The following is a 25,088-nucleotide window of genomic DNA, read 5'->3' as shown; positions in this document are numbered from 1 at the left end:
GAGCTGGATGCTGCTGTGGTGACCACTCCTTGGACCGGCTGGGCACCCGCTGCTCCCTGTTTCCCGGAATCCGGTTGTGCTTGTCCAGTCAGGACCACATGATGCCATTTCACAAGAAAATAGGATTTCCTAATGTGACTGTAAGCTCCTCAGAGACAAGGAGAAGGTAACATCTTTGAAACCCCTCTAGCATCTATCTAGCTTGGTGCTCAGACTCCTCATTCTTGATTGATTAATCACATGGAGCTTTCAGTTTCTATGAGTTTTTGTTTGGATAATGATTTACAATTATATTGCTTTAAGAAACAAAAGATGAAATGTTCCAGACATGTCTTTTTCTGCTTAGGAAGTAAGAAATATTTTCATGAAATACTAATTTTATTCTTAAAATTTTTTCATTGGTATAAATTTGAGGTAACAGTTTGAGTGCTCAAGTACCAGCAACTGGAAAAGGCCTAATTGCTAAATTGAGAGTTATCTGTAAAGAAGCAAGCAATCATTTAAAAACTAGAGTAAAGGAAGCTATTAAGGAGTTTTATTATAGTTTTTATTTTGTTTGCCCAGGACGGTGGGTGGTAAGGTCTTTATGCCCTTCTCACAACAAATACTTTATTTTATAAGCATACATTTTGGAAGCCTTTAAAGATGAATAATAGCTTTAAAAAGAAGAGTGAAGTTAATGTCATCTGTAGATACTGAAAATTGATTTCTGGCTTAGACTTCAGTTTCAGAATCTATGTACCTGTAGTAATTTTTTTTTAACCTTTTTTTATTGGAATATAATTGTTCTACAGTGTGTGTTTCTTCTGTACACTGAAGTGAAGCAGCTATAAGTATACAAAATCCTTTCCTTCTTGGGCCTGCCTCCAGCCCTCAGGTCATTACAGAGCACCGAGCTGAGTTCCCTGTGCTGCTCGGCAGGTTCCCATGAGCAGTGTCACGCATGGCAGTGTATATATGTCCATCCTGACCTCTCAATCTGTCCCACCCTCCCTTTCTACCCTCTGGTGTCCATATGTCCATTCTCTGCGTCCGAGTCTGTACGAAAATAGGATCATCTGCACCATTTTCCTAGATTCCACATGACCTGTAGTAATTGATTATAGTATCATAAATGAACCAACGAAGTGTCTGAAATTTTTAGTGCCTTTGGATACTAGTTTGGTTTCTCAAGTAGAGACAGCATAGTGAAATTATCACTTAAAGCTTTTTACCCTCAAATATTTGAAATTAAATCATTCTGGGGCCATCCAATCCTGTTCTTGTTAATGGAAGGAATTTAAAAAATTTTCCCTCTTAAGAAACCTGACTCTTGTCAACCCATTTCCTCCAGAAACAGGGCCACCGTGTCCTCTCCTAAGATCGTGCCTCGGTCAGTCTTTGTAACTATGGGAATTGCATGTGCAGTAGTTACACATGTAGTCATTTATAAAGATTTCAAAATCAGGTATGAAAAAAGATTTACCACAAAAAGACAAATCTTCTGAACATCTAAGATACATCTTCTAAATCTTTACCTATGTTAGGAAAACATTGTTTCTTAGGGGTGATCATATTATCAAAAATTTTTCAGTTTTTTAAAAAAATCAGTTTCCTCCACTAAAATAATCTAACCATAAGGATTTGCTATGCTGCTGCTACTGCTGCTAAGTCGCTTCAGTCGTGTCTGACTCTGTGCGACCCCATAGACGGCAGCCCACCAGGCCCCGCCATCCCTGGGATTCTCCAGGCAAGAACACTGGAGTGGGTTGCCATTTCCTTCTCCAATGCATGAAAGTGAAAGTGAAGTCGCTTAGTCGTGTCTGACTCCTTGCGACCCCATGGACTGCAGCCTACCAGGCTGCTCCGCCCATGGGATTTTCCAGGCAAGAGTACTGGAGTGGGGTGCCACTGCCTTCTCCGAGGATTTGCTCTAACTTAGGGAAATGTCAGTATGCCAGTGGGTTGCACCTGTACTGTGCTTGGCTCACTGCCTTTGCGTCAGTGGTTACTGAATAGAATCGCGGAGTCAGTTCTTACCCTAGTATGATGTTTCCGTGGATTATACAGTAATCTTTTAAAAATAATCAAACCTTCATAACATTGATTTCAGAGCCCAGCGACTTGACTCTGAAAATCTACAGAGCTGAATCGTATGCTGGTCTCCAAGAGTTTAAAGCAGCTATAGAAGATTTAAATGCAGTTCTCTTTCAACTGCCAAATTGGCCTGAGGTAAAATTACTGTTTTACATTTGCATACATTTAAGAATTTCAACTGTAGGGAATATGCATTTCAATTATGATTGTAAGTTACAACGAAATGGATTGGGCGATTTCTTTTAAATATATAGAATAGTTCTAGAAGTCTAAGGTCAATATTTTGAGTGGATGAATATCATCTGACAGTTTTTTAAACTATAAGAAATGTTTGTTTCCTAACTAGAGAACAATTTGAATTCGACACACAGGAAAAAAAAAAACAAACAAACTCTAATATACAGCATTTTCTCAAAGACATACATCTGGCCCTATTGTGGAGATGGACCCAAATAGGTTGTCAGTAGAGGAGGTTTATTAATGGAGAGAGAAAAGGTTCTGTGGCTGAAGAGTTGACTGAGGCATTGTGATGGGAACTGGGTGATGAGGCAGTCGTTTAATATGGTAGATGGGGGCCTTGCCCATGCTCTTTTGAAAAAAGATCTGCAGCATGTATATATTATATAATCGGTTTACAAATTCTCCTTTTTACCAATACTGTCAAGGCAAATCAGTCCATCTCCCATATATGTTATTTAAGTTAAAAGTCATCTTTTAATGTGACTTTTTTTTCTGCATTCAAAGCTATGCCTTTAAGGACTATATAGTAAGGATGCTGTAAAATTTATAAATTAATAAAATGATTCAGAATCTCATGATGACATGACCAGTTGGTACAAGTCAAATCAGTGTTAAGAATACGAGGGAAAATGATTTGTACAGACAGCTTTGGTGGCAGCGGTGGTTTAGTCGCTAAGTCATGTCTAACTCTCGCGAGACCCCATGGGCTGTAGCCCACCAGGCTCCTCTGTCCGTGGGATTCTCCAGGCAAGAATACTGGAGTGGGTTGCCATGCCCTCCTCCAGGGGATCTTCCCAACCCGAGGATCGAACCCAGGTCTCCTGCATTGCAGGAGAACTCTTTTGCCAACTGAGCCACCAGGGAAGCTCTTAAAACCATTAAACAGGAAAGAACCCTCTGGACTTATCATTGACAGGATATAATTAGAAATGTGGCTTTGGAGTCATTTTCTGGACCTCATAATCATAGGTGCCTCTCCCGGATAGGGTGTAAATGTGCCTTTAAAATGCTTTGGGCTCCTGAGAGTCATTCAGAGTTTCAAAATGAACATTTCCAAGTAGAACTTTTTTTTAACCTTATGTGATATTGATGTTTCAAAAAACAATTCCATCCATAAAAGTTGGGTATGTGTGCTTTTATTAAAGGTCTACTTCAGGAAAGGAAAAGTCCTCCACGATGCTGGTTTTTTAGGTGATGCCTTACAACTGTTTCTTCAGTGCTTAGCGCTTGATGAAGATTTCGCACCTGCAAAGCTAGAAGTAGAAAAGGTAATCCGTTTACCAACTGTAACACTTCCAGCCAGTTTCCCAACAACACAGGTCTTTTTACAAATGCCAGTTAGACTCTTGGGGTAAGAACATAAGGGGTGTCCATAAGTCAGATTTAGTAGCAGTTTGACAAGGGGTTTTCAGGTTCAATATACTTATTAGCATATTGAGTTCTTACCAAAATCAGAACATTTCAGAGAGAGTTAAATGGATTACTTTTGCCTAGTTAAATTTAGATGTTCTCTAATAGTCTGTTCCATGGGAGCCAGACCAGTCATTCTTAATTAAATACTGTTGTCATGATGTTCCTGCTCAGGAATTTTTATTGGCTTCCTTTGCCTTTCATTTCAGGTCTCAACTTTGCTTGCTTTCCGTGGTTGCCAGTAGTACTGCCCACTCAGTTTATTTCGCCTTAGTTTTCTCAGTACTCCATACATCACTTTCCAGAGTTTGTTCAGTGGTAGATGTTAATTAAAAGGAAAAGGGGTTCTCTGATCAAATGACTCTGGGAAACACTGGGTTAAACCAGTCAAACAGATTTCTTCAGCCCTTCTCGAGAGTTTTTGCTTTGCTAGCATGCAACAGCATTCAGCTTTTGCCAGATTTACTCACAGAACATCTGGGAAGACTAGAGTCTCTGAAAAATGTTTTAGGAAAATCTATCCTAATACAATTTCAGTGCCCAGTCATGTTGTTCCCTTCAGTGTCCCCCAAAGAGGCCACATCGTTTATTGCGTTTGTAGTGTTTCTCAGAACATGGCTTTTTGTTAGTCATCTTGAGTGCATGGTAAACACAAAGATTTCCTGGGTCCCACCACAGACCTTTGGAATTAGAATCTCTGGAATTAGAGTATAATTTAACAAGCACTTCAGGAGATTCTTATGTCCCTTAAAGTAAGAGAACTTTGGAATTTTTCTTGCATTCCAAATGCTTTATGAATAAGCCAACATCCTCCATAAGGCTTGTTTGCATGCATGTTCCAGCCCACTGATTTAACAAAACACGGCTTACTGTTGTGTGTTTTCTTGCTGTGTTCTCTTTGCTAGAGTGATCTCCCTGGTGAGACTGCAGACTTTATAAGGGCTTATAATTTTGCATTTTCCGTGCTGCTGGGTATCCTTACTTTTCTGTAATTATTTGTTGGTTAATAAGGTCAGGTGAATGCAAAATACCTACTGCCTTGAAATATTTTTTCTTTTTTTTGGAGTAAATTGTGGTATAATTTACATGTAATAAAAGGCATTTTATAGTTCAGTGAGTTTTGAGAAATTATACATTCATGTAACAACACCCCAGTCAAGATACAGACTATTGCAGATCACCCTGGAAAGCTCCCTCATCTCCTCTGCAGCAGATGCCCTCTCTCTGTGCTTCCAGAGGGAGTTACTGCTTAGACCTCTAGTGCCACAGACTAGTTCTGCCTGTTCTGAACCTTCACATACAGTGTATATACTCTTTTTTTCGCTCAACATGTTTTTGAGACACATCCAGTCATTTTTTTCTTTTTTCACCAAGTATCCTGTGGTATGAACATGTCACAGTTTGTGATATTCACAGTTAGTGGTGATTTTCATTTGGATTGTTTCTAATTGATGCCACAAACATTCTTTTACATGTCATTTTGTGAACATATGTTTTTATCTCTCTTCAGTAAATACCTAGGAGTCAAGTAACAGTCTTCTAGGGTGGGGGTATGTTTAATACTTTTTTTTTTTTAATCAGGGGAAATGTAAAAACATACCCAAATTCTTTAGTGATTGTTCATTAAACGGTTTATTGCTTGAGCACCTACAGATGCACACACTTTCATTAATACCATGTATATTTCCTTTTTATTTACATTGTAAAGATTTATGGAAAATTCTGATTTTTGTGCCTTGAGAGATAGAACAGCTGAAAAACCAAACTTCCAAATTGGGACTTTAAGAAATGTGTATATGCTGTACACATACACACAGCTTATTTGACAAGCAAACAAATTTGAATCCCTCTCATTTCCTTGTAGCCAGTCTGTTCCTCTGTCGTAATCCCCTTGGTGTTTCTGAGAGAAGCACCCAGAGTTTAGATACTGCAGCTGCCTCCGTTTGGGCCGGCTGCCATGGGGTGCCCCCGTTAACGCCGGGGGTGGTGACTGACCGTACAGGTCACTGGTTCAGGGAGAAGCTAAATTCACTGTAAACACATGGAATTTTAGTTCTGTGGTTAAAGGTCCAAGTTCACACAAACAGTCTAAGTTCAGCCTTAGAATATACATCGGGATGAACCATTAACTATATTGACTGATGGGACTTGCTGATGGTCAGAGGTAAATATCTTCCACTTCTCTTAAGATCTCGTCTTTCTACAAACCTTATATATACATGTAAACCTTTACCTTGGGCACCTTCTCAGGCCACCAGTCTAATCACCCCTGAGCCCTCCTTTTGAACCATTCCTTTGATGCGGTTTGACCCCCTTGGAGGCATACCTTGGTTTTGGCAGGACTTTTAAAATCAACATGGAAGTCCTTGTTTTTTTTTACTTAACCTGTTCCTTCCCTGCCCGTTAAAAATAATATTAGCTCTAAGTTTTCTTTTTTTTAGTTGATGTATAGCTGACTTACAATATTATTAGTTTCAAGTGTACAACAAAGTGATTGGATATTTTTATAGTTTATACTCCATATGAAATTTGCCAGAAATTCTTAAATATTGAGTGAGTGAGGTGAGTGAAAGTCACTCAGTCGTGTCCGACTTCTTGTGACCCCATGGACTATACAGTCCATGGAATTCTCTAGGCCAGAATATTGGAGTGGGTAGCCTTTCCCTTCTCCAGGGGATCTTCCCAACCCAGGGATTCCCACATTGCAGGCAGATTCTTTACCAGCTGAGCCACAAGAAAAGCCCTCTTAAATATTAAGTAACTAAATTATCCTTAATAAACTATTTTATATTTTTCATTATTCTTTATGATACCTTCCTTACAGATTTTATGTGATTTATTATCACCTGAAAACTTAAAAGAAGGCCTGAAGGACTCTTCCTGGAGTTCATTACCATGTATTAAAAACAAACCTTTCAGTTTTCCTTCAGTGATGGAAGAGTCTCACTCTGCCAGTGAGCTGAGCCCAGAGCAGGTAAGGGGTGAGAGAAGACGGTCATAGGCTTAGTGTTTCCATTTTCTTCACAAGATCTTCACTTTCCTAGTTTCAAATATTAATACTAAAATCTATGTAGGTACTTTCAACTTAGTAAGGCTTGCCTTAATAGGATTCCATTTGTGACCTTTTATTTTACACTAAAAACTTTTATGTGAAATATCTGCTCATTAATCACGTTACATCACCTGAATGTCAGAAATGTTTGTCTCTTGGAAAAAACCAGAACATTGTATTTATCTTACTTTCCTTGTAGTAGAAACAACTATATTAGCATAACTACTTAAACCTCATCATGACAGAAGTCAGCTTGATGTCTAGGGCTCTCTTAAGTACTGGCAAAAATCCTTTTCTTGCCAGGGTTTTAGAATTAAAAGTTGGTTTTGTTTTAAATGAACAATAAAATAAAGCTTTCAAGACATCACAGTTTCACTTCAGTTTAGTTCTTGGCGAGAGCAATAAGGACAGTAAAAACATACAGTCAGTTACCCTTATTTGTTGCATTTTTTTTGTAGAATGAAGAAATAGCAGAGGTCACCTCAGAGCCTATCAAAGGAAGCCTAAACCGTGCTCGGTCAGCACAGGCTATCAATTCCACAGACATGCCTGCCAGAGAGGACTGTTTAAAAAGAGTGTCCTCGGAACCCTCACTCTGCATTCAAGGCAAAGGTGTTCTGCTGAAAAGAAAGTTGTCTCTTTTAGACCAGGATGTGATTGTAAATGAAGATGGAAGAAATAAGCTGAAAAGACAGGGAGGTAAAAATTTCACTACACTCACAGAAAACACATTGATTTTTTTAGAATGGCTTCCAAATTTTTTCCTAAAAAAGATAACCCCATCTCTTTGTTTTAATAGAAATTCCCACTGAAGTCTGTACGTTTTCATTAACTTACGGTGATGTCCCAGAAGAATTAATAGATGTCTCAGATTTTGAGTGTTCTCTCTGCATGAGGTAAGTATGTCAAATTTTATGAGTAGATAAAGGTAATCTACTCTGTAAGAACTGGACTTCCTTGGACTGCAAGGAGATCAAACTAGTCTAACCTAAAGGAAATCAGTCCTGAATATTCATTGGAAGGACTGATGCTGAAGCCCAAACTCCAATACTTTGGCCACCTGCCGCGAAGAACTGACTCCTTGGAAAAGACCCTGATGCTGGGAAAGACTGAAGGCAGGAGGAGAAGGGGACGACAGAGGATGAGATGCTTGGATGGCATCACCAACTCGATGGACATGAGTTTGAGTAAACTCTGGGAGTTGGTGATGGACAGGGAAGCCTGGTGTGCTGCAGTCCATGGGGTTGCAAAGAGTTGGACGCGACTGAACTGAACTCTAAGCATAAGCTGTGTGAAGTAACAGAGTAGTGAATTAAAAATCAAAAGATAAGAATTTTAGTCCTCGGTTTTCCTTTCACATCTTGGGCAAATAATATAATCTCTGAACCTTATTTAGCTTTTCCTTACTTAGAAGGGGCTTCCCTGGTGGGCCGATTCCCTTTCTTTACCATGACTGAGGAACTAACTTTGACTTTTCACTTAGAAAGTGGTGTCAGGATTTGTGTGTATGTGCACGTGCTCAAGTGCTCAGTCTTTCGGTTGTGTCTGACTCTTTGCAACCCTGTGGACTGTAGCCCACCAGGTTCCTCTGGCCATGGAATTCTCCAGGTGAGAATACTGCAGTGGGTTTCCATTTCCTTCTACAGGGCATCTTCCTGCATCTCTTATATCTCCTGCACTGGCTGGCAGATTCTTTACCACCATGCTATATTTAAGTCTTACAACAATCAAATGACTAAAATATAGAAAGTATCTGAGGAATTGTACTATAAAAGCTATGCATGTTATTACTGAGACTCCATGGTTTTAGATTTGGGTAAGAATACAATGATGTATTGTGTGTATGTGATTCTATCTTGTTTATGTATCTTAACTCCAAAATCCTTTTTAAGTAACACTGGATAAGGATTTCCATTATATGAATGCTTGTAATTCTAAGACTGATAATTTGAAAAGAACATTTTCCATTTATATAAATCGTGGTGGAGGCAAGGGAACAGTGTGTCAAGCACCTGGAACTGGCCACACCAGGTATTTCTGAACCACGTCCCTTGATTCTGACCCTTGGCTGCTTCATCTTGAGGTGAGGGGATCAGACCCCGACGATTTCTGAAGTACTTATACATCTAACAATACTTCTGGGAACTCCCAAAGTATTGTGTTTCAGGAAATAACTAGAATGTAAGGAAAATTAGTTTTTCCATATTGTTTGAGTATCACATCTGGTTTTGAGCATCAGTTTTCTTTGGGATTCAATGGTAATATTCATTGGATTATTTTGAATGAATTTCATATAGTAAGGCTTTTTATAAGCTTTATAAGCAAACCAGTTTTAAAGTGATGAGTGTACAAAAACAAATGAATAAGTAATAATACAGTTTACATTGTTAATCTTGCACTAGTCTGGTGCAAGTATTTTAGAAGTACTGCCCATCTCAGTTTGGACCAGCCCCGTTTCGAGGCTGCAGAAGCCCCTGTGAATGGTGGTGATATCAGTCCGTACAGCTCCAAGCAGGGTACCCCCGATGATGGTGAACTTTAAACAGTTCAGGAGGCTGTACCTGGCGTTTACCACTGGTCCTTCCCTCCTCTCGTGCCTGTCAAACCCTCCTTCCTCTTCTAAACAGAAGCTGGTGTTACGGTTACATTATTGGTTCAGTTTTTCCAGTGCACAGCTTATGGTGAAAACTAACATGTATTCTGGTTGATTTCAGGTTGTTTTTTGAGCCAGTGACAACCCCTTGTGGACATTCATTCTGTAAGAACTGTCTTGAGCGTTGTTTAGATCACACACCATATTGTCCTCTTTGCAAAGAAAGCTTAAAAGAGGTAAGCATTTGTGTATTTGTTTATTGCTCTTACGTGTAGCAACATGGTTTGACTTCTATTTAGCCACAGAAATAATGATTATTAGGTTCAGAATAAATTACATTATACATACTGATTGACCAAAAGGGATCATGCATGTCTCATTACCCATCTGCTAGTATTGGAGGAAAGTGAGTTTGGAGAGGGTGGGAGAAAGCAGAGTCTGAAGACCGAATCCCTATACTTAATTTTTTAAACAGATGAGGTGTGATCAAGTATCTGGTCAGGAATATGTTGACTTTAATGACAGTATTGGGGAATCTCAACTGCCCTGCCACCCACCCCCATTTTTAGGTTGGATTTCAGGCCTCAGTCAATCCCCTTAACGTCTGGACCAACATCCAGTAGCACTTGCTACATTGATGGAAATGCCCTGTATCTGTGCTGTCCAACATGGTAGCTATTGGCCACATGTGTGGGAGGGACTGTACTTTTAATTAATTTACATTTAAGTAGGCACATGTGAGTAGTGGCTCCCACAATGGACAGCACAGTTCTAGAAAGTGGTAGCCTGGCAAGGAGAGGGAGGCTTCCCACACCCCTCCTTGTCTGGCAGGTGGTCTGCACAGATCACCTGCATTAGGAAAACAGCTGGATCTCAGGTGGGTCTCTTCTGTAACCAGTGGGAGGGCAGCACCCTCTTCAGTCCTGCTTGATGTCCTCCAAGGTGAGGCCAGAGCCTTAGAATTCTTGTTGCAGTGGTAGCATTGATCCAGGAGAGTGATTCTGTCTCTAGATTTTAAGAAAAAAAGTGTCTTGAAAATACAATGTAAAAATTTGATGAAAACCATTTTGCTATTAAAAATAGTTATTTCCTATGTAGAAGGCATAGCTCTGTACAGATGTCATATAGCATATATGTATTGTTACATTTCATACAACATAGCAACCCTACGTGTAGTGGAACACAAAACATAGAATGTTTACAAAGTCAGGAAACCTAAAATAAATCTTTAAAGAGTTTTACATTTTCAACTTTTAGACTCTGTTTTCAGATAAAGTACTCTGAAACATGCTATCTTTCCTGGTTTTACAAAGTTTTTCGATATGCTTATATATTTACTATGCTTTAAATTTAGAGTTATCGCACCTTAAATGTCTGAAGTTCTAAGGAAAACAAAGTAAGGATGTTATTTAAAAACTTAACTAACATACTGTTTAAAAATAACTTTATCCTTTGTCCTGACTTGACACCATGTATAATTGGTAAAGTCTAAATATACCTTTACACGGATAAAATGGATATGCTCTACTTTTCTGCTCTTCCTACTTACTTTGCTCATTTTTTCATCTGAATGCATCTCAAAGATGTGATTTTCATAGCAGCATAGTAGTCCAATGATACAACATTTTTCTGTTTTGGAGCATTTCAGTTCTTTTTTTTTTTTTTAAGTATACTATGGTCAGTGTCTTTGACTCTTTCCTTAGGATAAATTCCTGGGAGAATTACTGGATCAAAGGCCATATATTTTAAGACTCTTAAAACCAATTGCCAGATTGCCTAGGTCTCAAGTAATGTACAAATTTAGATTCTTACCAGTAATGGAAGAGAGGCCATATTTCCCAAATTTAATACATGAGTCTTAAGTTTTAAAATGTCTTTATTGCTTTGAAATTGCTTTTATATCTCTAATTTGATTAATTTTATAATAAACTCTTAAGTTATCTATATATATGTATATATTATCTGCTCAAGAGTACATCTCTCCAGTCAATAGCCCAGTTGTTCTCAAGGTATGTTCCCCCAACCAGCAGCATCTATATCCCCTGGGAACTTGTTAGAAATATGAATTCGCAGACCCTTCCCCAGAGCCACTAAATCAGAACCTGGTGAGGGCTCAGCAGTCTGCACTTTTAACAAGCCACAGTTCTTGCCGAAGTTGAAAAACCACAAGTATAAGCCATTTGCCCACCATTCATATTTTCTACTCTGTACTTCATTAGATACTGACAAAGCCCTTATTTTTGCTGGATCTAGGGGAAAAGCTGGTTTCTCTTTGTCTTGTGGTTGTCTCACAAGAGTTTCCTCATTAAGCAAATTGGTATTGGACGTATATACACACACACACGTTTTGTTCAGAATTCTGTGTACACACTCTGAACTGGTCCTTGGCCCTATGCAGTTCTTAGTTAAGTTACAGAGATATAATATATCCCTGTCCAGCTAATATAGTGCAGGGTATGGTAGCTGCCTTCTATATATTAAAGGTTATTCCTAGGAGACAGAAAAATAAGGAACACTTTATGCAAAAGGTAAAATTGCAGCCAGACCTTGAAGGATAGTCAGATGGCTTTTGGCAGTTGGAAGAGAAAGTAACACAAAAATGTATCAGGGTGGCAGCGTTCAGAGTATTATGGAGTGGCACAAACGTACCACCTTACCCAGAGGGTGACTCACATAGGAAAAGCAGCCTCTTGATAAGATATGGGCATCAGTAGTCATAGTGGGATGACAGCAGAAGAAAAATCTGAAAGAAAAGTTATCTGGAACAAAAAAAGGGAGCAACTTTGCTTTTCTTAAGGCAAATGCATTATTTTCTTTATTCCTTATTTTTGTTTCTCGATTGAAATGCTAGTTTCAGATACACACGCACTGTCAGAAGGAACTTACCTTTGGTGTGGGAGACGGCAGGAGCAGGGCTGACTGCTGTTAATGATGTGTGATCATAGCAAGGCAAGGGTCGTCTTATATACAGAACTTGTTTCGGGTTGCAGACTTACCTTGAATGCTCTTGAGCTAAGCTTCAGGCAGGTTTTCCAGTTGAGCGTCATCTGTTGTATTGTTCCCCCTCACTAATGAATTCAGAACCGCCTGTGTAAATATGTAATAAAGGCTTTACTATATGAGTTAAACTGTTTTACCTGTTTTGTACTGTAGGGGGGAAAAGTGCTGGAATGTAAAATAATATTGTCTTTCAGTATCTAGCAGATAGGAGGTACTGTGTCACACAGCTGTTGGAAGATTTAATAGTGAAGTATCTGCCTGATGAGCTGTCTGAGAGAAAAAAAATATATGATGAAGAAACTGCTGAACTCTCACAGTAAGTTTCTTCTCATACAAATTAACATAATCAAATCAAACTACTACCCTTTGAAATAATGAGGAGAAGCCTCCTCACAGCCAGCTGGGTTCTGTCTGTAGTTCAACCCAGTCTAGTCAAAGGCATATCGTAAACAAATATTGGTTAATTTCCCCTGTCTTCAACACTCAGAGGTTTTCAGGTTTATTTGGTAACTTCCAGATGTTCTGTTGGGAGTGACGTCCTGACAGCTCTCCACACTGAACCAGTCTTTTAGCTGGGGTGGCGGCCGATCGCGGGGTGTTCCTCCAGGGACATCAGGCTGGTGGAGGTGGTTGCTGGGAACTGCCGCCCTCAACTATCAGTCCCCGCCCATAGGAGAAAGTAGAGTGGTAAGTGGCCTGGATTGGCAGGGGGAGTAGCCAATCAGAGGTTTGCAAGGGGGTGGGACCTTGAGACCTGAGACAAATTGGAAGGGGTGACTTTAGGGGCTAAAATCTCAATGAAGATACTGACTGTTCGCATAATTGACTTAGTATCAGGAAGGTGAAAAACCTGGTGGTAACTTTGGGATTCAGTGGTACAGGGTACTACTGAGAGCACATAAAAAGCTCATCAGGGCTGGGTAATTTTGTTGCTCTGTGTGTTGCTTTCTCACACTTTTCTTCTTTTCTCTTCCCTCCATGACTTGACCTCTTTCACCATTTTCTTCAGTCTCCAAGTTTCTTTACTGGGTTTCTAATTTCTTAACTCTTTCCTGTTCCCACTTTAACTGGACACTGAAGACCAAAATTGTAATTTTTACATGCTGTTTCTAGTTTTTTTTTTTTTAATATAAATTAAAACATTTTCTAAGAGAAAAATAACTGCTTTACAGACTTTTTGTTTTTAGTATGTGTCCACCAAATGTTGTCATCGGGTCAGTGGCCTTCAATAGAAGAAAGGTTTCTATCTTTTCTTTATAGAAGTTGATAGTGGTTTGTCTTCTGATGGAACTGATATTTTATTGTGACTTTGTGATAGAAAATATTCTAATGTGTGGATTAGAAACCTTTTGGACCAACGCTGCAAAAAGCTGGATACAAGAAAGCTTCAGATTTATTTTTGAAATACTTCAACACAATGACAGGACCAGACCTCCCCCCCGCCCCCAACACACACACAGACTGGAATTCATGAATGACAGGAGTAGTGATGCAAGGGAAGCTGCGTGTGATGCAGAGAAGCCTCGGGAATCTTGCTATGTACTAACTGGGCTATTTTCTTAAGGGTAGCTCATTCTCTGGTACTTACAAGTTTTGCTAATTAAAAGATATACTGGGTTGTGCACCCCCCCTTGTTTTTATGTTCATAAGAGTGCTTAGTGATGGTAAAAGACACAGTTTTAAAAGTAGAGGAATTAGGACTTGTATGTTAAACATGTATTACATATAGACTTCACATTGTGGTCTTTTTGAAGAAAGAGTAGAAAATATTAGTTGGGGGTGGGCAGGGAGAGCCATAGTCTGTAACTCAAAGGTAATCACCACTAGCATTTTGGCATATATCCTTCCTGATTTTAATATGTATATCCTTCCTGATTTTAATATATATAAATACATTATAAACAAAGATGGGATTATTTTACTCCCATTATTCAGTACTTCCTTTCTCATTAATCTAAAGTCTAAATATAGTATCTCATTTTATGATTACATCATAATTTATTTTACTGGTTGTCTCTTTTTGCTTCTAAGTTTTGGCAACTGTACACTTGAACATTTTTACAATACTTGCAGAAAAAAGTACACCTGTTGGTTCAAAGGATATGAATATTTAAAAAAAATTTTGATGTATATAGCCAAATTCTTCTTCGGTATGGTTGTACTATTTCAAACTGCCCCCATCAACTGCCAGTTTTTCCCCATACCCTTGCCAAAGGGTTTCTTTAGATTAATGAGAAACTGAGTGCTGCCTTTATCCTTCATATTTCCTGCCAATCTGGGAATTAAAATATCATTTTAATTATCTGGAAAAAATTGTATGCCATTGAATTACCTGCTTTTGTTAGGAAATATTTTAGTGACTAAAAATCTTTTTAAAGGTGTTTTTTGTCCTTTGCAGGAACTCACTTATTATTGTCTAAGAGTAAGAGTGTTTTATGGATAGAAGATAATAACTCTGTCATGTTACAAATATTTTAAACATTTTAATATAAAATAATTACAATCAATTGCTTTTTCATTCATAAAAGTGCATAGCTCTATATGACAACTTTGCAATCCTCTTACAAGTAAATTTGAATTTACAGACAGTTTTAGGATTAATATTGTATCAACATAAGCTTAAATGAAGGGGATGCTGATTCTTATTCCTGCCAAGAATGAAAATTACCTGATCTTAGAGTAAATTTTTGTTTTCTATTACTTATTGAAAGTTTTACTCATTTTTGTTGTATCTTCTGATGTATACTAATGCAGTTTTTTTCTTCTTCAGCTTGACCAAGAATGTTCCAATATTTGTTTGCACTATGGCCTATCCCACTGTGCCTTGCCCTCTTCATGTATTTGAGCCAAGATACAGATTGATGATTCGAAGAAGTATACAGACTGGAACTAAACAGTTTGGGATGTGCGTCAGTGATACACAGAATAGGTATGCTTTTTGTCTAAATGTTTTTATTGATTCTTGAGTTTTCTGTGAATATTGCTGAAAACGTGCATGCCTGTGGCTTGAACTTTTGGTACTAACTAGAGTTTTTCTTCTAGTTTTGCAGACTATGGTTGTATGTTACAAATTAGAAATGTACATTTCTTGCCTGATGGAAGGTCTGTGGTTGATACCGTTGGAGGAAAGCGGTTTAGGGTTTTAAAAAGAGGAATGAAAGATGGATATTGCACCGCAGACATTGAATACCTGGAAGATATTAAGGTATTAAAACCTACCCTTTTTCAGCATTGGTGTACTCTGTCCTAGGCATTGTATAGGCGTGAAGGCTACAGTTTTCTAGGCACATTAACCAGTTCTTCCTGTCAGAGACCCTCATCAATACTTAGGCAAATTAGCTCCATTACCTGCTTCTCATTTTTTTTTTTTTGAAATTTTTATTTTATAATGGAGAATAGCTGATGAACAATGTTGTGACAGTTTCAGGTGGACCTTTATATCATCTTGCTCTTAATTATTGAGTTCCAAGAGAACTTGGGAGGCCACAACCCAGACTTTGTTCATTTCTACTGCCTTGACAACCACCACCGTGCCTAGAATCTAGTCATGTGTAGCTGCATGGTAGTTATTTAACAAAAGCAGGTGTTGAACTTCCAACCTAAGTTATGAAACCTGCTAATTCCTTCCCTTTTAAATTAATTAGTAGTCAAAGCTGATACAGTCAGCAGTAGATTGAACTTTGGTATAAAAGTAAACGTGAAATCCTTGAATGGGTCTATATATATGCCTAAGATAACCTCAGTGATAACATACACACAAACTCTAGAGCATCACAGATACAGCACTGTCAGTATAATTATAGGTGGTATCTTACCTGGGGAGGGTTAGTGTGATAATTTTCTTGAATAGGGTTAATGCTACCATTTTGATATTTCTAGTACCTGCTTTAGCATCTGCAGTTAGTTTAGCTACCAGAAAAATGATTTGAGATACTATAAATATCAAATGAAAGGCAATTTTCTTTGGAAGGGCATTAGAAAATTAGAAAAATCAGAAAATCTTGTATTATCACTTGTTCATTGATCTGCTTGATCATCCCAAGCAGCATTTACTGAGTGTTAGCATTGGGCATTTCTACAAACAGTAGCTCACTGAATTTTCAAAAGTCAGATAGATAGCAGGTAAGGAAAGTAGGATTCAGGAGTTTTAATTAGTAATAATTTGCCAAGATGATAATTTAAAGCCAGCTCTCTGGCTTCGAGTGCTATGTTTTATCTTGCACTCTTGACAAGCTTCTCTGCTGATGAACTTCATTAAATCTGCCACTGCCTATCCTATTTTATTATAAAGATGCTATGGAAAACTTTGTGCAGTGAGCTAGAAGTATTGAGTTGGAATTTTGAGTTGATTGACATAGTCTGTGCCTTAGCATATTTGATTAATGGACTTATTTCCTAAAGGTGATATTCTTTGTAAAACTAATAAACTTTAGTTTTGTGTAAATTTACATCTCCATATATTGGATTTGCTGACAAAATTCCTTGACTATATATGACATATAAATATGACAGTATGATAGAATATCGAAAGTATTAGGGATTTGATGTTTAGAACTGAATTCTCTATGTTGTAGTTTTAGGAATGTCTAAATTTTTCTTCATCTTAGCGCCTCATTTGTGTAATGATTTCTTGTTCATTCTGGGAAAGCTTCTCAAATTTGTTTTTTATATCAAGGTTATTTTTTTCCCTTGGTGTTGTAATTCTGTTTTCTGTCTTTCAATAACATTTTAGATTCTGTTATTGCAAGGAAATTCCATAACTTTAAAACTTCTGCCAGCTTTTTAGCTCCTTTTTCTAACCAAGACTCATGATTTTTATCATTCCTTGTTTACGAAAGTTCATGGTTTGGTCCCTTGAATTTTAAAAGGCTGGAAACTAGATACTTTTTCCTTTTGTAATAGTTTTAACAAGTATCATGTTTATTTTTTTAATCAAGATTTTAAAAATTGATGTATAGTTGATTTACAGTGTTGCGTTAATTTCTGCTGAACAGTGAAGTTGATTCATTTATACATAAAATATTTAAAAAATGTAAATATTTCCATTTTCATTTATTACAGAATACTGAGCATAGTGCTCTGTGCTATATAGTAGGACCTTGTTTATCCATTCTATATATATAAAAAGCTAACATCTGCTGACCCCTGCTAGCCTCTCCCTTCATCCCTCCACCAGTCCCCTCTCCCTTGGCGACGACCCGTGTATTCTCTGTATCTGTGGTTCCGTTCCATAGGTTCACTTGTGTCGTATTTTGAATTCCACATGTAGGTGATATCATAGGGTGTTTGTCTTTCTCTTTCTGCCTTACTTCACTTCATTGTAGTTGCAGCCATGTTGCTACAAATGGCATTTTAAAGTTTTTTATGCCTGAGTAGTATTGTATGTATCACATCTTTTTTTTTAACTTTTCATTTTATATTGGAGTATAGCCAATTAACAATATTGTGATAGTTTCAAGTGGACAGCAATGGGAATCAGCCCTAGCTATATATACCCATTTCCCCTCAAACTCCCTTCCCATTCAGGCTGCCACATAATATTGAGTAGATTTCCCTGTGCTATACAGTAAGACCTTGTTGGTTACACATTATCAGTGTGTACCACATCTTTATCCATTCATTGTTTCCGTGTCTTGGCTACTGTGAACAGTGCTGCTGTGAACATAGGGGTGTGTGTATCTTTTTGAATTAGTTTTATCAGGATGTATGCTCAGAAGTAGGATTGCTGGATCATACGGTAATTCTGTTTTTAGTACAGTTTGCCATAGTAGCTGTTCCAACTTAGGTTCCCTTTTCTCTACACCCTCTCTGGCATTTGTTCTTTGTAGACTTTTAATGATGGCCATTCTGGCCAGTGTGAGGTGGTACCTCATTGTAGTTTTGATCTGCATTTCTCTAATAATTAGCAGTGATGAGCGTCTTTTTGTTTTTATTTCTGTTGCCTTGGGAGACTGACTTAAGAAAACCTAGGGGAATGTTTTGCCTGTGACCTCCTCTAGGAAATTTTATGGTGTCATGTCTTAGGTTTAAATCTTTAAGGCATTTTGAGTTTATTTTTCTGTATGTGGCTGTCCAACTTTGCCAATACCCCTTGGCTCCTTTATCAAAAATTGATTGTAGGTTTCTGGGTTTATTTCTGGGCTCTCCATTTCTGTTCCATTGATCCATATGTCTGCTTTTGTACCAATACCCTCTCAGTGGCATTAAGCACATCCACATTGTTGTGAAAAAGCAGATGCTTTTTCATCTTCAGTTTTATTTTTCAAGTCATTAAATTAAAAAGTTACGTTCTTTTGTCTCTTGTGTACTATAGTCTTACCTTTTATATATCAGGATGTTTTTTAGAGTCTCATTGTCTTTATACTGAGTCATTCTTGACATATGAAAGGCTGACTAAGGCAGTATTTGTTCAGATGCATTAATGTATGTGAAATATAGCCCTCTCTGGCACAGAGCGAGTGGGATATGAGTGTGTGTTAAAGAAATCAATATCAGATGGATGAGTTAATGCTCAATCTTCCCACCTGTGTTTTATGTGCCTAGTCTTTTGGATCTTAGGCTGGAAGGCTGAAGCATTTAATTTTGTATTTGCAGTTTGATGAACCAGTAGTCCAAAGAGCGTACAGAGGGGATTGAGGTAGGACTTTACAGCAGAATTTCATCACTGCATAATGTATTCTCTATCTTTTGATATTCTGGCTTTATTATGCTAAGTTATTGCGTGTTTTGGTTTTTTGACCCAACTCCCTGGTAGAAGTTGTAATTACGCTTTTCCTCTGTGCTCCTCCTACTTTTGCCACAGCAGATCTGCACCTGAGACCTCCCCCAATCTTACCTTTGATTGTAGCAACTGTATTCTTCTGCTTTTTTGTTCCACTGCTTTCAAAGGCCCTTGATCCATAGAGATGAGTTCCCAGTCCCTGTAGACCTTTATCTGAGAACTCACTCTCCATCTTGCCCCTCCCAGCTGGACTGCTAACTCAGCAAGGCCAGGTTAGCTGTGCTGGGAGGTCAGGCCTTGCTGTCTGAGTCTGGCCTATTGGTATTATGTGAGGCAGAAATGTACGGGGTTTACTGTGTTCATAAGAATAATACTCCTGAGCATATGCCCAGAGAAAAACATGGTCTGAAAGGATACATACACCCCAGTGTTCACTGCATCACTGTTTACAATAGCCAAGACATGGAAGCAACTTAAATGCCCATCAACAGAGGAGTGGTACATATCTGCAAGGGAATATTACATAGCCATTAACAAGTAGGAAATAATGCCATTTGCAGCAACATGGATGGACCTAGAGATTTTCTTGCTGAGTGAAGTCAGTCACACAAACACTCTAATCCAGCACTGGGACAGGTATTCCTTTTTAAATATTTTTTCCTCCACTTCTATAACATTGGTAGTGTGGATGGGAAGACTAAACACAGATATCTTACTGTTGTATTTCTAGGTTGAGAATGAAGATGAAATAGAGAACCTCCGGCAACTTCATGATTTGGTCTACTCTCAAGCCTGCAGCTGGTTTCAGAATTTAAGAGACAGATTTCGAAGCCAGATTCTTCAGCACTTTGGATCAATGCCTGGGCGGGAGGAAAACCTGCAGGTACGATGGCTTTGATACTGTTTCCAAGTTTCACTCTGTGTGTAAACCCAAATTGTTAGATTTTTAAGTTTCTTCATCTTTAGAGTTTCATTCAACATTTCCTTTGTCTGGTCCTTAGACTCATGACCATATATTTCTAGCACAGTGGTACCCACTGCATCTTATATAGGAAGAGAAAGCAAACAGGTGTGAGCTGAGCTGTCTGTTAGGAGTTAGTGCCAGAGAAGGAGAAAGCCCTTCTAGTGAGGATTTTTCAGAAGGAGGGATAAGGAGTCAAATGTGGGACATAGGAGGTCGGATCAAGATCGCACAGACACATCAAACTTATATGTACCTACGGAACGATTCTCACAGAACACCTACTGAACGCTGATGTAAAGATCTCAGACTTGCAAGAAGCAAGAAAATCTCCATATAACCGGGCAGGAAAGAAAAAAAGAGAGAAGGGAATTGGGATGGGACCTGCGCCCCTGGGAGGGAGCCATGAAGGAGAAACGGTTCCTGGGAGGTCCCTCACTGGCAGGGAGGCCAGCGGGGAAGAGGGGGTGCTTCTGAGGTCAGACCCTGCCGGGAGGAGGGGGGTTGGCTGCCGGGGGAGAGCCTGAAGGGGCTGGGGTGTGGCGCTCCCTGCTGGGGGAGCACAGAAAGAAGCCTGGGCCGCCAGAGACGCAGGACGCCATTGTTGGGGGCGCAGGACCACCAGAGGAGCTTCTCTCAGGCAGCAGGGGGCTGACTACACGAGCTCCGGGGGTGTTAGCCGTGACCGCCGTCCCGGACTCCGGAGGGGGCCTCACTCGCTGCCCCTGCAGAGGGTTCCCTGAGTGGGCGCCAACCCCCGCCCTTCCAGAAGCATCCACGAGCCGCGTGCCTGCACGCCCCCAGTGAGGGGTGATGACCAGGCAGCCTGAGGAAAGAGGCAGCGGGTGTCCAAACCAAACAGCACTCTGGCCAAAATCTATTAAACCCACACAAGCTGTGCAGGGGTGCTCCCACTTGTAAATAGCCGTCCGAGACTACAGTGCCTACTTGTTTCTCCTAAACCCAGAGTAAGAGAAATGTAAGTAAAATGAAGACGCAGAGGAGGCACTCCCAGTAAACAGACCCAAGAGAATTCCCTAAGAGAACAATGAAATATAGGCCTCTTCAGTCTAGTAGACAGCAGGTTCAAAAAGGAGGCAGTGAAAATAATTGAAGGAATTAAAAAGGGCTATCAACATAAATGCAGATTGTTCTAGAAAGGAACTAGAAACTATAAAGAGGAGCTGAGAAAAATTAGAAAACTCGTTTGCTGAGATGAAAGCTAAGCTGAAGGCAATGAATAGCAGAATGAATCATGAGAGAATAAGAAAAGAATAAGTGTTCTGGAAGACAGAACAATGGAAATTACCCAATCAAAACAGCAGACAGGAAGCCAAATGAAAAAAAAAAAAGCAATATAAGATCCCTATGGGATAAAATAAAGTGGGCCAGTCTATGCATAATGGGGATTTCAGACGGGAATGAAAGAGAAAAGGGGATCAAAAATGTATTTGAAGAAGTTATGACTGAAAACTTTCCAAATCTAAAGAAGGAAACACATCTCCAGGTACAGGAAGCACAGAGGATCCCAAACCTACACCAAGACATGTTACTATTAAAATGGCGAAAGTGTAAGGATTCTAAAGGTAACAAGAGAAAAACAGAGTTAATTACAAGGGACCCCGCCCCATTTGGCTGTCAACTGATTTCTCTACAGAAACACTGCAGGCCAGAAAGGAGTGGCAAGATATATTCGAAGCCCTGAAAGGAAGAACCTGCAACCCAGGATACTCAACCCAGCAAGATTATCATTTAGAATAGAAGGAAAGACAATTTCTTAGAAAAGCAAAAAGTAAAAGAATACAGCAATTCCTAAACCTATCCTAAAAAAATAATGAAAAGTCTTTTCTAAATAGACATCCAAAAAAGTTCATTCTCTTCAAGTGCACATATTAGGACACAGAACTAACCTCATTCAACAAATAAGAGTATAGAAATCAGAAATCAACTGCAGGAAAAGAAGTGAGAATGATTAAATAGAGACTGAACAGTATGCTACTAAAAAACCAATCGGTCAGTGAGGAAATCAAGACTACTACCTCACTCAGGTCAGAATAGCCATCATTTAAAAAGGCCACAAATAACAAATGTTGGAGAGAGAGTGGAGAAAAGGGAATGTTGGTGGGAATATAAGTTGCTACAGCCACGATGGAAAACGGTAGGGAGATTTTATTTAGAAAGAGAATCTAACGCTGTGAACTGCTCAGTCCAGATTAGCTTGGTGGTGGTATGTTGCTGCTGGGCCTACATAACTACTTGTTTTGTTAACATTATAAGATGTGGGTTCTTTTTAGGCAATCCCTAATGGACCGGCCTGGTGTTGGTGGCTTCTTGCCGTCCTTCCTGTTGACCCCCGCTATCAGCTGTCGGTTTTGTCAATGAAGTCATTGAAAGAACGGTTGACAAAGATACAGCATATACTGACTTATTTTTCCAGAGACCAATCTAAGTAACCAACTGCTTGGATCCTCCTCTGAAATTACCCTAATCTGGCTGGGGTGACGGCCAGGTTGTCCGCTGCCTTTGCACATCCAGTGCTGGTTTGAGAAACGTAAGGAAACTGTTCGTTTTCTTTTTTCTTTTTCTTCAACCTCCTGAGTCATGTGGTTCTGCAAACGAATACCTTCAACTAGGATTTAGACCACTAAGAACTTGCACAGAAAAACACACACTGAATGTGTGTTAAACCTCTACATTGTGATGAAGTTGCACTATGTACCATACTCTAAATGAAATGAGAACTGTGTGTGTATGTGGGGTGGGTGCGTGCGTGTGTGTGTCTCTGCACGTGTGGGTAGTATGAGTGCATTTTCTCTGGCTTTAAAATTTTAAAAGAAAAAAAAAAAGCCATAGAGAGCAGTACTTGCCGAGGGTCATTTATTGCCCAAGTTTACAACAGTAGCGATACAAGTTTTTGCAAATTGAATTTGCCTCAGATTTCTCTGTCCTAATGCTTACTTTGCACAAGTATTTAAGCTATGGTATTGAGTATCCCTCTTTGTCGGAAATACCGCTCTTGCTGAACCGTCTTGACCATTGACTATGACACGGTTTCTTATTTATGTAAATACTTGCATCCCAATAGCCGACGGGCATCGGATGCAGAACCTAGAGCCAGTTTTCAGGAACAACTGCAAACCTGACTTGGTACTGTGCATCTATTCATAAAACACTTAAAACTGTGAAAATATGGTTTACACTTAACTGTACATAAAGGTAAATGGAGAACTCAGTTCAGTACCAGTTCATTTGTACATTTTGGGGGGGCTTTTCACATTAACTGCCCATCTGTGTAATTTATAGTTTGACATGATGTGTTTGTTTAAAAAAATTACATAGTATAAACCCATTAAGGATCTGAGGGAAAAGAAGCTTAATGTAGAACTAAGCTTTTAAAGTATGTTTTGTTTTTTTTAATCCTGGTCTTGGTGCAAATGTTAGTTATGCCTTATTCATATCACAGTTAGGTCACTATGCTGTGACATGGTCTGTATTCATGCTGCCCTAGATACTTTTGTAATTATTTGTTGCAGACTTGTGACTGTCCCTCTTAACTTTCTTTTATGTAAGTAATTTGTAAAAAGTTTCTTAAAAATTTTGCTTTTGCTTATTTAATTTTGAATAAAAGCTAAATTCATAATACTTTTTTCTTAATTATTAGGTCAATGTCAAAAAAAGAACATGTTTTGTGTTATGAGATGTAAATAATACAGCTTTCAAAATATTTTTGAAATATGTTTTTTTGGTCTTCTTTTGACCAAACAGTGAAGTGTCTTAAGGAAGCTCTATGCCCATCCTCTAAAACACATTTTGCAACCTCTTAAAAGATTTGTCCCTAGTTGCTATATGATGCAGGGAGCTCAACCTGGTGCTGTGTGACAATCTAGAGGGAGGTTCAAGAGGGATGGGACATATTGTATACCTTTGGTTGATTCATATGGATGTATGGCAGAAATGAACACAACATTGTAAAGTGATTATCCTTCAATTAAAAATAATAATTTTTAAAAATATCTATGTCCCTTAAGGATAAAGATAAGACTCTTACTGATTCCTCTTGACTAAACAGTTTTAACTACTTAGGTCCCCAGTTTCTCAGCTAGAATTTTTCAAATATAAATAAGTCATCTTAATATCAAATGTTTTTATTTTTCAAAAAGGCAGAAATGATTGCCTAGATAGAGGGCCACCCTTTGTCCCCACAATTATGCTACTCAAGAATCTTGAATAGTTGAACAGAAAATGTTCAAAGAATGAGCAGTTTCCCAAAAGTACCATATGAATAGTTTTCTGAAGTATTAGATTGCACTTTCTTGTAATAAACTATCTAATGTCTGTTAAGTAGTGTCTGGGTGGTGTCAATGAAGAGTTTACCTGTATAGTTCTCAAATTATGTATCACATGGCAGTAGGCGTTACCTGGTGTTAGATCCACATCTGTGATACATTTCTGCAGTGTGTCTACACACACACAGCAGTAAATGGTCTCTGTCTATATACACCTGCTTTCTAATGGGAATTCATGGGTTTTATTTATCATTCGACCCTGGTTTTGTGGTACATGATCTCTGATAATTACTATGTCTATAGAAAATCTTTGGAAATCTTTTTCCTCCTATAATTCCCATTCAGTTTATCAGAAAGAAAAAAAAGAAGAATCAGACACATTTTCTCTTGTCACTTTAAGTGACTAAGTTCTGTCAGGAATTCCATATTTCAAGCCAAGGTAGCTGGTTGTTGCTCTTCCCTTCTTAAACACCTGTCTCTACATGTGCAGTTCTTCCTGTTCCTCAAGGTCAACTTGAATACCTTCACTCAGCTAGAACCCTGAATCCATAGCACTTTCCTTACACTTTACTTATAGCGTTTAGGGGGGATACCCGAATTAAATACATAAAGCCTCTCGAGTACTGAGACTAATGTCTAGCAGTTTAGACAGACGTAATCTCCAAGACATAGGCTGACCACTGAACAGAGTTGAAATACATGCCAATTAAAAAGGGAAGTTGGATAAAGATATTTAGATTGAGAAAATA

The 25,088-nt window shown here is 38.7% G+C and overlaps 1 protein-coding gene across 1 annotated transcript; it reads left to right on the top strand.

Moving 5' to 3' along the window:
- Nucleotides 1–2,061: 2,061 nt before the first annotated feature.
- On the top strand, nucleotides 2,062–23,778 carry LONRF1 (LON peptidase N-terminal domain and ring finger 1; the record flags this gene model as incomplete). Its single annotated transcript, XM_010838863.1, has 11 exons — nucleotides 2,062–2,211; nucleotides 3,462–3,584; nucleotides 6,551–6,700; nucleotides 7,237–7,477; nucleotides 7,578–7,674; nucleotides 9,493–9,607; nucleotides 12,566–12,687; nucleotides 15,142–15,300; nucleotides 15,414–15,576; nucleotides 19,823–19,975; nucleotides 22,348–23,778. Coding segments are annotated over 11 exons (1,632 nt in total), but the record flags the coding sequence as incomplete, so codon positions are not given.
- Nucleotides 23,779–25,088: the final 1,310 nt, after the last annotated feature.

This window comes from Bison bison, unplaced genomic scaffold (genome assembly GCF_000754665.1).
Source record: "Bison bison bison isolate TAMUID 2011002044 unplaced genomic scaffold, Bison_UMD1.0 scf7180017864105, whole genome shotgun sequence".
NCBI classification, from domain to species: Eukaryota; Metazoa; Chordata; class Mammalia; order Artiodactyla; family Bovidae; genus Bison; species Bison bison.
The sequence above is the reverse complement of the archived record's forward strand: the minus strand, read 5'-3'. Positions and strand labels throughout refer to the sequence as shown.